Genomic DNA, 12105 nt, shown 5'->3' with positions numbered 1-12105 from the left:
TTTAAATTAAATGCTATTCTAATTCTAAAATGTTATGTCAATATAAGTCTACACAAAACAATTTTATTAATTATTATTAAAACTTTATCAATATTGGATTAAAAAAAAATCATTTTTTTAAAAGACTTAAGAAATCATCTTCTGAACAGTGGGTATTTATTATAGGCCAACAACCCCACTTCCTTAATTACGCAACTTCCACCCAGATTTCTTCTGAGCATTTGCTTTTGTACATTTTTGTCCTCATCCCCTTCTCAATGTTCTCACGCACGTATAGAAGAAAAGTCCCAGTTATTAGGTTTTCTAAAAAATTACATTAAAAAAAATGGGGGGAAAAGAAAAGGTCAAAACTTAAACCCTATAAAACCATCCCCACTCTCCCATACACAACCAGAAGCCTCTAATAATATGAGAGAGAGAGAGAGAGAGAGATAGCTGGGTGCCAAAGAAATCTCCACATTATTGAGCATGTCAAGTCCTAGGGTTATAATGCTCACCCTGACCATTGTCCTAGTAGTAATAGTTGCACCTAATAAAGCCGAGGCAGCTCGGGCTTTCTTTGTTTTTGGGGATTCACTAGTAGATAGCGGCAACAACAACTACTTAGCAACTACTGCACGTGCCGATTCTCCACCAAATGGTATAGACTATCCCACCCACCGACCAACTGGCCGATTCTCCAATGGCTTCAACCTCCCTGACATTATCAGTGAGTTTATTGTTTTAATTTCCATTTCACTTCATATCTCACTTCTAAGCTTAACAAAATTTTCTTGTACGAATGTGTTTCATTGAACTAATTAATAAAACATAATAAAATGTGTGCAATATATACATTTAGGTGAGCAAATGGGGGCAGAGCGCACATTACCATACTTGAGTCCTCAACTCACAGGACAAAAACTGCTTGTTGGTGCCAACTTTGCTTCTGCTGGCATTGGAATCCTCAACGACACCGGATTTCAGTTTGTAAGTCCAACATAAATGAAACATTCCGTTCATTTCTTTTGAGTTGGAACTTTTCTAACGTTTAATGTGTAGAAAAAGTTTTTTAATTAAACACAACTTTTGCCATAATTTGATGTGGTCAACAGAAAATTATTAAGTATTTTTGAGGTGCAATGATATTATGTTATTTTCTTTCACATTTATTGTATCTCATCATAAATATGAGAGGATCCATGCATTGTTTTTTTGAAAATACCTAATAATAAATTGTGGATAATTGTGAGTGGTGAAAAAAGACCACTTTAGTAAGTTGTAGCAAATAGAGTGATTCTAGAAGAATTTTCGTCCCACTTCTAGCTCTATTTTGTGAAGACTTCTCAACAACATTCTGTTTTAGATTTATTTATTTATTTTTTTAAAGAAACTTCTCTTTTAGTTTTTTAATTTATTTATTTATGTACAACATATTAACGCCTCTTTATTTTTGGGTTTGAACATATCCTAACCAACTTTTACCCAATAAGCAAATAAATTTTAAACAAAAATCCCCATCCAAACAGACACTTTACATGTAGAAATATAATGACAAAAAAAGGAGGTGAAAATATGGAAATTTGGAAGGTGAAATTGAAAGACATATTTCTAATCCGAACTCCAAAGTTGACTTCTCTTGACTTCCCACCAAGAAGATTACGATGTAGATATATCACATATGTATGTCAGAGCTTGAAATAGAAATGTACGTATGAGCTTGTATATGTATACCTAAAACTTGATATTGTAATCGATGGTTCCCTAGTCAAACATATAATACCAAATTCGAAATTGGAGCAGCCACAAGGTAAACTGCGCGAAGCCTTTTGGGCCCCTAATTGATTCTACCATGCATAGAGGCTAACGACAGACAATAACTCTCCCAAACATAGCTTACAACTTTTATTGTACTGTACTCTCCAAAGAAATCTGCTACCGGAAGAAATCGAAGAATTTCTTTTGGACATATAGTTTATAAATATCCCTCTTCTTAAGTATGAAGGTTACTTTTAATTTTTGACACTGTTTGGTAACTAGTATTAAGTTTTTTTGTGCAGCAATTTATCAAGCATTCCTTTGAGGTTAAAGTTTAAATGAAGTAATGAGTAGTGAATAAAATTTTTTCATTTTGCAGGTGAACATTTTAAGAATCTTCAGACAATTTGAATTGTTCCAACAGTACCAGCAAAGGCTGAGTGCGCAAGTCGGACAAGCCCAGGCTAAGCGGCTAGTGAACGATGCACTTGTCCTCATTACACTTGGTGGTAACGATTTTGTTAACAACTATTTCTTGACACCTTTCTCAGCAAGATCACGCCAATTCTCCATACCAAATTACTGCCGTTACCTCATCTCTGAGTATCGAAAAATTCTAAGGGTAATTCTCATAAATAAAAATTTCTCCCCTTCTCGAAATCCTAGCTAGTTGGCATATTTTGTTCTACTAGTTAAATTATTAATAATCTCAAAAGTTTATTATTTAAATATAATAAATTTAATCATTTAACTATATACTTCTAACACTGCATGCATGTAAGTTTGTTGCTGTACGTTGAGAAAATTGAGTTTTGGATGAATATATTTGGGGGAGTATTGAATTATATACAAAATAAATGTTTGGTGGGTGAGGACCTAGCAGTGTTTAAATGTTTCATAGGTATGGTACACACATTGAAGACTGATAGAGATGGAGGCCTTTGTTTTTTTCTACAAACCATGCATGCAATTGGGGCCACATTTTGGTCAACTAGCAGGGGAAGAAAAACCACCTCCTTATTTTTAAAAAAAATTGAAAAAAACTTTTTTTTGATCATTCGCTATATCACTGGATTAAAGACCCTGGAAACCCCACGACCCTTTATTGCCGTATCTCTGTGGCTGATAAATGTGGTTGATATGTTCAGACTTGGTCTTTATAAAATTAAAAAAAAAAAAAAAAGGTTCAGACTTGGTCAAATACCATATATCCAAAATCATCTTATTGAATTTTGATAAATGTGGTTGATATGTTCAGACTTGGTCTTTATAAAATTAAAAAAAAAAAAAAAAGGTTCAGACTTGGTCAAATACCATATATCCAAAATCATCTTATTGAATTCAATTATTTTATTTTCTTAACTGACTTCCTCATTGTTATTGAAATATTAATTAATTTCTTCATCTTTTATTAATTTAAAATTTTAAAATAAATAATAATTTATTATGCTTTATGATATAAAGCATAAGTGATCTTGCATTCAATCTTATATCTATTTTATCTTCCATATTCCATAAGTTAAAAATGAACTTATCCTAATTTATTAGTTTTCTTTAATTGATTCTTATATATTTTATTTAGTTCAACTGGCATACCAAAAATTAAAAGATCTGATTATGAAATTTGAACTCTACCTAATCACTTACGCCAAAACTAATTAATGTTTTAATTTGATGATAAAAAAAGAAGAAGACATTATTCTTAAAACTGTATTATATTTAAAATTTGTTATAACTTACAAGTACTCAATTGTAAAATAAATGAAATTTACTTTAAACCAAAATAGTTCAGCAAATTCTTAATTAGAACCTCTCTAGCTTGTTGAAATAAAAATCCCATATGCATGTTTCGCTTTTGTTCTTTTTTATTTAATAATTTATTATTTTGTTTGGGCCCTTTGTTGGGGATTGTTTTGTCACCCGGCCCATTTGTGAAAGTGTAGAGACTGTACCAGCTGGGAGCCCGTAGAGTAATGGTGACAGGAACTGGGCCACTGGGTTGTGTACCAGCAGAGCTAGCCATGAGGAGCAGAAATGGTGAATGTGTACCAGAGTTACAACAGGCTGCAGGAATTTTTAACCCAGAGCTCGTCCAAATGATTCAACAACTCAACCGTGAACTAGGCTCAAATGTCTTTATTTCTGCCAATGCCTTCGCTATGAACATGAACATCATCACCAACCCCCAAGCATACGGTTTGTTTTCCTAATTTTCACCCTATATATATATATAGAGAGAGAGAGAGAGAGAGAGAGAGAGTAACATTAGTGATAAAAAAAGATCACAACTATTTTACTGACATATTTCTAAAATAGCCTATGACCTCACTCCTCACACATGACCCACTATAATGTGAAATTTTAAATTTTTTTAATACTTATTTGCTGATAATGTGAACTTTTATTCTGTGACTAGCTATTGTATTACATATATATTTATCAGAAGATTCAGAACATCCCCTTCATATATTGGTTTAATAATCGCTCTACATTTATATCATGTATCACTCCAAAAAAAAAAAAAAAAACCCAAACCTTTTTGGTGATATATGGTCATGGCCCTCCTGGGCCTGGACCATGAAGAAGGCCACGTAACCAATGAAACTTGTAGAATTTCCACGTCATTCGGTAAAAAATAAATAAAAAAAATTGTAAAAAAAAAAATCATTTTTTAAGATAAAAGTATTGACAAAGATCAATAATTTTTATTTTTATTTTTATTCATTTAAAGATCGATAATTTTGGGTGATCATGAAAAAGACTAGAATGTTTCAAAAAATAGTAAAACTCATGAATATATCCTCTAAAGGAGAAACAATTATACAGGGACACAATACATATATTTTTTAATTCCAATTATTCAATCTCTATATTCTATAATGATATATATATATATATATATATATTTTTTTTTTTTTGGGTGGAAGTGGAACTCATAAAAGTATTTGAAAAGAAGAATTTGGATTTTAATTTATAGTTCAAATTTTTATTAATACAAGAATTTGACATAATCAGGGTAAAATAATATTTTTATTCTATTACATTAGAAATATTTTTGTTGAAGCAGATTCTCAAAACTCAAATCTATCATGTGATAACAACCTTTATACCGAACAATTTATATAATTTTCAAATTCCTTGATTTTAAATCCCTAAATCCAAACTCAAATCTATCATGTGATAACAACCTTTATACCGAACAATTTATATAATTTTCAAATTCCTTGATTTTAAATCCCTAAATCCAAATGCATCCCATTATTTTGATTGGCCATATATCAGCAATTTGTGACATGGCTCTTATCTTTCTACTTCATTGTCCATGCATATTTGGTTGGGAAAATGAGTAATTAATTGTATGTTTCTCACTGGGTGGACCAGGTTTTGTTACATCAAAAGTAGCATGTTGTGGCCAAGGCCCCTACAATGGACTTGGTACATGCAATCCACTGTCAAACCTATGCCCAAATCGGAACACCTATGTGTTTTGGGATCCTTTCCATCCAACGGAGCGTGCAAACCGGCTCATTGCTCAGCAGATCATGACTGGTTCCACAGAGTACATGAACCCAATGAACCTGAGCACCATTATGGCCATGGACTCCAAGAACTAATATCTAGTATTATTATTATATAACTAATAATCCTCAAGAAATTATATATTTAGTTTCCAATGTACTTATTTTTCTGTGTCTCCACTCTCTACCCCTTGAATGCATGTTTGCTGGTGTGGATTATCAGTAGAGTCTATAGGTAATAAGGTAAAAGGCTCACATCTCAATTGTGCAACTTTTTAAATATAAATATTGATGGACTTTGAGATGTGGTTCCTAGTAAATCTGCAACTTGTGGCAGTGCACTTATGCGGTACTTGTATTGAATCTGATTTTCTTGTGTTGCACAATCACGTCATATTAAGTGGCTTGGTTGAAATTTGATTGTATAATGTTGATGTATTATTAATAGCTTGGCGAACCCTTATTTTTCCTCTTTCTTATTATTCCTTTAAGGCTTTACTGTATTAATTTACTAATTGGAAGAAAATAAAGTTCTTTGAAATCTTGAACTTCAAAGTCTATCCTTCTTGAAGTTAAAATAAAAATAGTAGCTTGGTGAACCCTATGTATGTATAGATGCAATAATATTCATGTCTCTTATTTATCTTATTTATGGGAGATGTATAGCAAGTGTATTCAAAGAAACCATTGATATATTGTCTGGTGATCATTTTCTTTTGTGATTTCTTTGGACCAATAAATAAGATAAAAAAACAAAACAAAACAAATAAGATGAGCATGAAAGTTCGTCATTATATTTTGCCTATCATATAGTTGGTTTCAAGTTTAATAAAAATAATGCTATGTTTACAACAAATTAATCATAAGTGACAAGCTGTTTTTTTGTTTTAATTTGGACTCACCATTAAAAATATTTTTTTTATTCACTAATAACAACTTATCACGTAAGATTTGTTATTTTATGAGCATAGCACTTGCCATCTATGCATTATAGTTATTGCCAGATTTTTATTGTTGATAATTGGAGGGAAGAGACAATGAAATAAAACAAATAAAAAACTACATTAAGAAGAACGAAAAACTTGCATTACGTTTAATAGAACAATAATATAACAGCTGATAGCTATTAGCCTCCATTGAATCTTCAGCTAAGAAGCACGAGTGCATTTTAGGATTCGGGTGCAGGTGTGGGTGCGAGACTTGGTAATTTTTGAAAAAATAGGATGCGGGTGTGGCAGGGTGTTCCAATTAAAAAATTACTAAAAATATTTTTATTTATATTTTCTATATATTTTTACTATTAAAATATTCTTAAAAAACACATTACTATAGCGGTTCAGCCGGTAGTGGAGGTTCTTAAGAAGGATAGTAAGAAAGAGTACACAAACAGAGTTGAGAAGGCTTTCATTGATTTTCCAATTGGTGTATCATCCAACCATTCAAGTGAGTTTACAGGACTTATTCTTCGATTTTATTTGCCCGACACAACATATAAGAACCATGCACAGTCCTGAAAAAGCAAGAAACACAAAACAAAAAAGAAAACACAAAAGAAGCAACAAATATTCAGAATAAAATTGAGGAATAACAGATTTAGGATGTTTGAGCCTCATTCAAAGTTGATTTTAGCTGTTCTGGCATGATTCAAGGCTGATTTCGGCCGTTTCGGTAAGTTTTGGCTATCAGCCGAAACAATCCGATTTAGCCGATATGACCCGTTTCTAGCCGAATCAGCTTGGTTTGGTGTGAACCGATGCAAATCAAAGCCAAGTCGGCGAGAATCGAGCAAAGTTAGCGCGAATCCAGAAAAAGAAAATACTCAGACGCGGGCAACGGCGTCGGTGGCCGCACCCCGCGTTGGGCCATGTTAGACTCTAGTGCGGCACCCTCCTAGCTGCGTCATTGCTTCCCAACTCTTCAGTACAATACTTGAACCTACTGCTATACTACTTCTATTCCTAAATTATTCTAATGAAACAGAAAAATAACTATTGATTAAACAGAATAAGTATGCCTATACAAATACCCTACCAAAACTTTTTGTTGAGTAATACTATTACCAACCAAACTAGACATTTACATGGTGTCTAAACCTTAAAACAGAATCAGTAAGCATATAAAAATCCCCTACCAAAACTTTTTGCTAATTAATATATATACGAACTAAAACTAGACATTTACATAAAGCCTAAGCCGCCAAAGCTCACTCCAATGAACAGTGTGTTATAAGTGATATAACCGTAAAGAACCAGCTAAAACATCTCCAATCCAAGTTGATCTGCACCATAACGCAAGTGGCAGCCCACTTTAGCTTAAAGACCTAAAAGAGGCAAAGGGAAAGCAAGTTCTAGTGCTCATGCATTAATTTGGGATGTTTCAAATGATGGAGAGCTCTCTTGGGACATTGCATAGTCATTCTAAAAGTGGCACTGAGTCTTATTTCATTGCTTAATTGCAGTTGGATCGGTTTTAATTAAAGTTTACTAGAAAAAGGGTAATTTGGTAGTTTCCAAAAATCTGGAATGGGCTGTTCCTGGTTGTACCAAAGGCACATGAGTCTAATTTTATGTTTTGAGTCCTTTTCTTATTTGGTTTAGGAGTTATTAACTCCTTTGTTGTTTATTGTAGTCAATATAATTCATAGTGAGTTTGATTCTAATAAAATTACAACAGCTTATTTTAAGCCTTGAGGGTGTGATTACCTTCTCCTACCTAAGTGTGATTGCTTAGGAAGACCTAGGTGTGATTGCCCACGGCTTTATTTATCTTGTTGTTTGTTCTATCCCCTGTTTCAGCCCCAAACAATCATCAAGAAATCTATGTATAGTGTTGCAAGATCCTACAACAAAATCTCAAGATTTTTCTCACAAATTAAACGTACTTGCATAAAATCTATATTGATAATTTTGAAATGGATATCCAAAAGCTCATACTGTTTCCCCATTTATTATATAATTGTCAACCAGAGAAGAAATCAAACCTGAGGTGTAGAACAATGACAATTTATTTTTATTTTTGTAAAAAGAATATTGTGGTTTATGTGTTTTTCTATCATTTAATTATGTGTCTCACACGTGTAGGCCAAAAGATTTAAATAGAGATGACCAAACTACTTATGTTTTTTGCTGAAAGAAAGAAAATTTTAATGAACCACAGCAGAAATAGAAACCTGGGCAACCTCATCCAAGATAACATTCACAAAACTTAGAGGGCCAAATCCCATATCAAAAGAATAAAAAAAAAAAAAAAAAGATTGGCTAAGAGACTAATTAGCTAGCACATGCGCAGCCTGATTAGCCTCCCTATGAACCCAATTAAAAAATACATGGTCAAAGTCCCTAAATACATTCTTAACTGAGTCCACAAAATTCACAAGTCTCCAAGGAATTTCCTTCCCACTAGCTCTTATGGCATCTATACAAACTTTACAATCACTCTCTATAATGTAATTACAAAAAGAGAAGTTCAAACCAATGTAGGTAGCCAACAGAATGGCATTAGCCTCTGCTTGAACAGGGATATTGGTGTTAACTTTCTTTGAAATCGCAAACAACAACATCCCTCTCCAATCTCTGGCAACAACAGCTATACATGAAGATAGATCACCTACCGCTGCATCACAATTCAATTTTAGCATATCTTGACTTGGACAACACCACCTAGCACTATTTCTAGCTGGAACACTTGTCAACACTGGAACTTTTGGGCCACCAATGCTCCAGAAACAGCTTCTGAATGCTTCTAATAATTTGACCCTCCATTGGAAGGGATTTCTCATTAATTGCTTTATTTCTCCACATCCAAATCAAATCTAAAGCTAGAGCACCAAATAACAGGAATTCATTTCTTTGCTCTTTATCCAGCTAGAGAAATGGAAGAGGATTAATAAGTAACTCAATCAAATGAGACGGAGATTGAACATGCCAACTATCAATTCTAATGTTCCAGCGACTACCAAACCAAATAGCTCTAGCAATGTGGCAATGAGTAAAAAGATGTAGGGCTGTCTTTGTTTCAACATTACAAAGAGGGTAGCTGGTATCAGAGGAAGGGGAAACTCACTCAACTTGTCCCTAGTGGGAAGAAGATTGAATGCAATTCTCCAAAGATGCATCTTTAGCCTCTCATGAATGCTGGCCTTCCATATCTTCCTTGTAAGAGAAACACTGTCAGACGAATGGTCACCTTCGAAAATGAGACGATAACAAGATTTCACTGAGAATTTCCCATTTTCAGACTTGGTCCAAGTCCATCTATCTTCCATATCAAAAGACCAAATTGGAATGTTTTTAATAGCTACAAAAGACTCATGGTCAAACAGATCATTTAACAAAATATCATTCCAGCCTGTACCTGAAGAATTTAGAAGTTGGGAAACTACCAAACAAGAATTATCTACTTAAGCCCTTGGTGTTGGAATAAAACCTGATTTGTCAGGTAACCAAGGGTCTTCCCAAACTAAAATAGTATTCCCAACACCTACTAATTTACACGCTCCCAACTTGATTAGATCCTTCACCCTTTCAATGCTCTTCCAAACCCAAGATGCATTAGAGGCTTTTGGAGCTCTAAGCCAATCAGCTCTAACCTTGTACTTAGCAGCCAATTGCTTCACACAAAAACAATTTTTCTTGGACAAAATCCACCATCCCAATTTGGAAACTAAAGCTTGATTCATCTTCTCAAACTTTTTAAAACCAAAACCATCTTCGTCTTTCAGCCTACACAAATCATCCCATGCCATAGGAGTGTAAAACTATTAGAATCCTCTTTTGGCTTCCACCAAAAACGTCTCACAACCGCATCTAACTTATCATTAATTTTCCTTAGGAGCAAAAATGTGGACATAGTATAATTAGGGATGGATTGGGCAACGGATTTAATCATAGTAGCTCTACCTGCCCAAGAAAGGCTTTCACTCTTCCAACTAGCCAATCTTGCATCTACCTTCTCCTTTACATAGGCAAAATCTCTGGCCTTGTTATTTGATAAGAATAATAGCACCCCCAAGTACTTAGTTCCATGCCTAAGCTTTTTAAATCCCAGCTGGTCTTTGACTTGTCTAAGAAATTTTGGATGTACTCCTTTCGAACTAAAAATGCTAGACTTCTCAACACTTATAATTTGCCCAGACCATTTTCCATAGCAATCCAGGCAATTCAACAGAGTTCTTATTTCTGACAGCTTGGCATTGCAAAATAGCATCACATCATCAACATAGAAAAGCTTTGTGATAGGTGGAGCTCCGTTCGCTAAATGCACCCCTCTAATATTACCCTTAATCTCCTCTCTACTAATTAGTCTAGCCAAGATGTGTGTCTCGAAGTGAAATGATTATAATAAACAAATTGTTCCCAACAAAACTATAAGGGGGATCATTCATCACTACCACAACTGGACTGACAACAAGTGATGTAGGACAATGAGCTCTTGAAAGAAGACTTGGTGTATGAGGACATAAAAAAGGCTATAACCTAGGAATCACCACCAAGCAATGAAAAAAGAAAAAGAAAAAGGAATCACCGCCTATAGAGTAGTTTTGAATGAACACCAAACACATAATAAATATAGGAACCCAAGAAACACCACTTGGGCTTGTTTGGAATAGCCACAAAACACTGGAAGCAAACTTACAATAGTGAGTCAAGGCTATAACCTAGGAATTACCACCAAGCAATGAAAAAAAATATATAAAGGAATCACCACCTATAGAGTAGTTTGGAATGAACACCACGCATATAATAAATATAGGAACCCAAGAAACACCACTTGGGCTTGTTTGGAATAGCCACAAAACACTGGAAGCAAACTTACAATAGTGAGTCAAGGCTATAACCTAGGAATCACCACCAAGCAATGAAAAAAAAATAAATAATAAAGGAATCACCACCTATAGAGTAGTTTGGAATGAACACCAAGCATATAATAAATATAGGAACCCAAGAAACACCACTTGGGCTTGTTTGGAATAGCCGAAAACACTAGAAGAAAACTTACAACCCAAATTTCATTTAGTACATGATCAAATGCTTACAATAGTGAGTCTAGAGGCCTTTTAATTGGCTCTCCAAATTGAGAATGAAAAAAAAAAAAAAAAAAAAAAAAAAAAAAAAAATGAAAAAAAAAAAAAAAAACCTCATAATGAGATTGTATAAGATATGGAAATAAAAATGAAATAAAAATTGAGTAATGGGTGAACTGGGCTATGCTTCTTCTTTGTTTTTTTTAATGGGTTGGGTTGTAATCTTTAGAAAACCGAGTGATGGTGTTTGTCTTTAGAAAACTGGATTGAAGGGCTTGGTGGCAGCAACAAGTCACCTTCCACAATGGGCTTCATAGATGTCGGCTTATCTTGATGGTGCTTGGGAATATTTGGCATGTGTGGCTTTGTGGTTGAAGTCAACGGCAAAGCGATGGGTCAATGACAAAGCTTCAAGTTGGTGAATTGGTCAACATGTTCCCGGCTAGAAAGGTTCGATAGCAACATGGATTGAATAAAAATGGCGATCACGTTTAGGGTGGCTTCAACTTGTTGCAATCTGGAACCTAGGACTGGGGTTATAGCATCAAGGTTTGTTATCACTGTATATGATTAATGCATTGGCGGTGATTGGGATTGTTTGGCTTGATGACAGTGGCCAGGGTTCTGTTTCTGTTCTAGTGGGACTGTGGGATGACGGGCTACAGTTTTCTCTCAATGATGTGGGAAATTTGGGATTGTTTTGAATGGCTGACTGGGTGGTCAGGTCCATGTTAGCACCACTTATGAATGAAAATTGATCGGTTAAGTTGCGATCATGGGGTGGTTTTGTTTCACTGTGGCGGTTCTGGATTGTCAGTCATTCTTTAT

The 12105-nt window shown here is 34.3% G+C and overlaps 1 protein-coding gene across 1 annotated transcript; it reads left to right on the top strand.

Moving 5' to 3' along the window:
* Positions 1-376: 376 nt before the first annotated feature.
* On the top strand, positions 377-5623 carry LOC111987689 (GDSL esterase/lipase At4g28780). The gene is made up of 5 exons (XM_024019411.2): positions 377-709; positions 842-969; positions 2117-2359; positions 3681-3933; positions 5119-5623. Exons 1-5 carry the CDS (start codon positions 469-471, stop codon positions 5349-5351), a joined length of 1098 nt encoding a protein of 365 aa, XP_023875179.2. The 5' UTR covers positions 377-468; the 3' UTR covers positions 5352-5623.
* Positions 5624-12105: the final 6482 nt, after the last annotated feature.

Source organism: Quercus suber, unplaced genomic scaffold, assembly GCF_002906115.3.
Source record: "Quercus suber isolate HL8 unplaced genomic scaffold, Cork oak 2.0 scaffold_936, whole genome shotgun sequence".
Lineage (NCBI taxonomy): Eukaryota > Viridiplantae > Streptophyta > Magnoliopsida > Fagales > Fagaceae > Quercus > Quercus suber.
The sequence above is the reverse complement of the archived record's forward strand: the minus strand, read 5'-3'. Positions and strand labels throughout refer to the sequence as shown.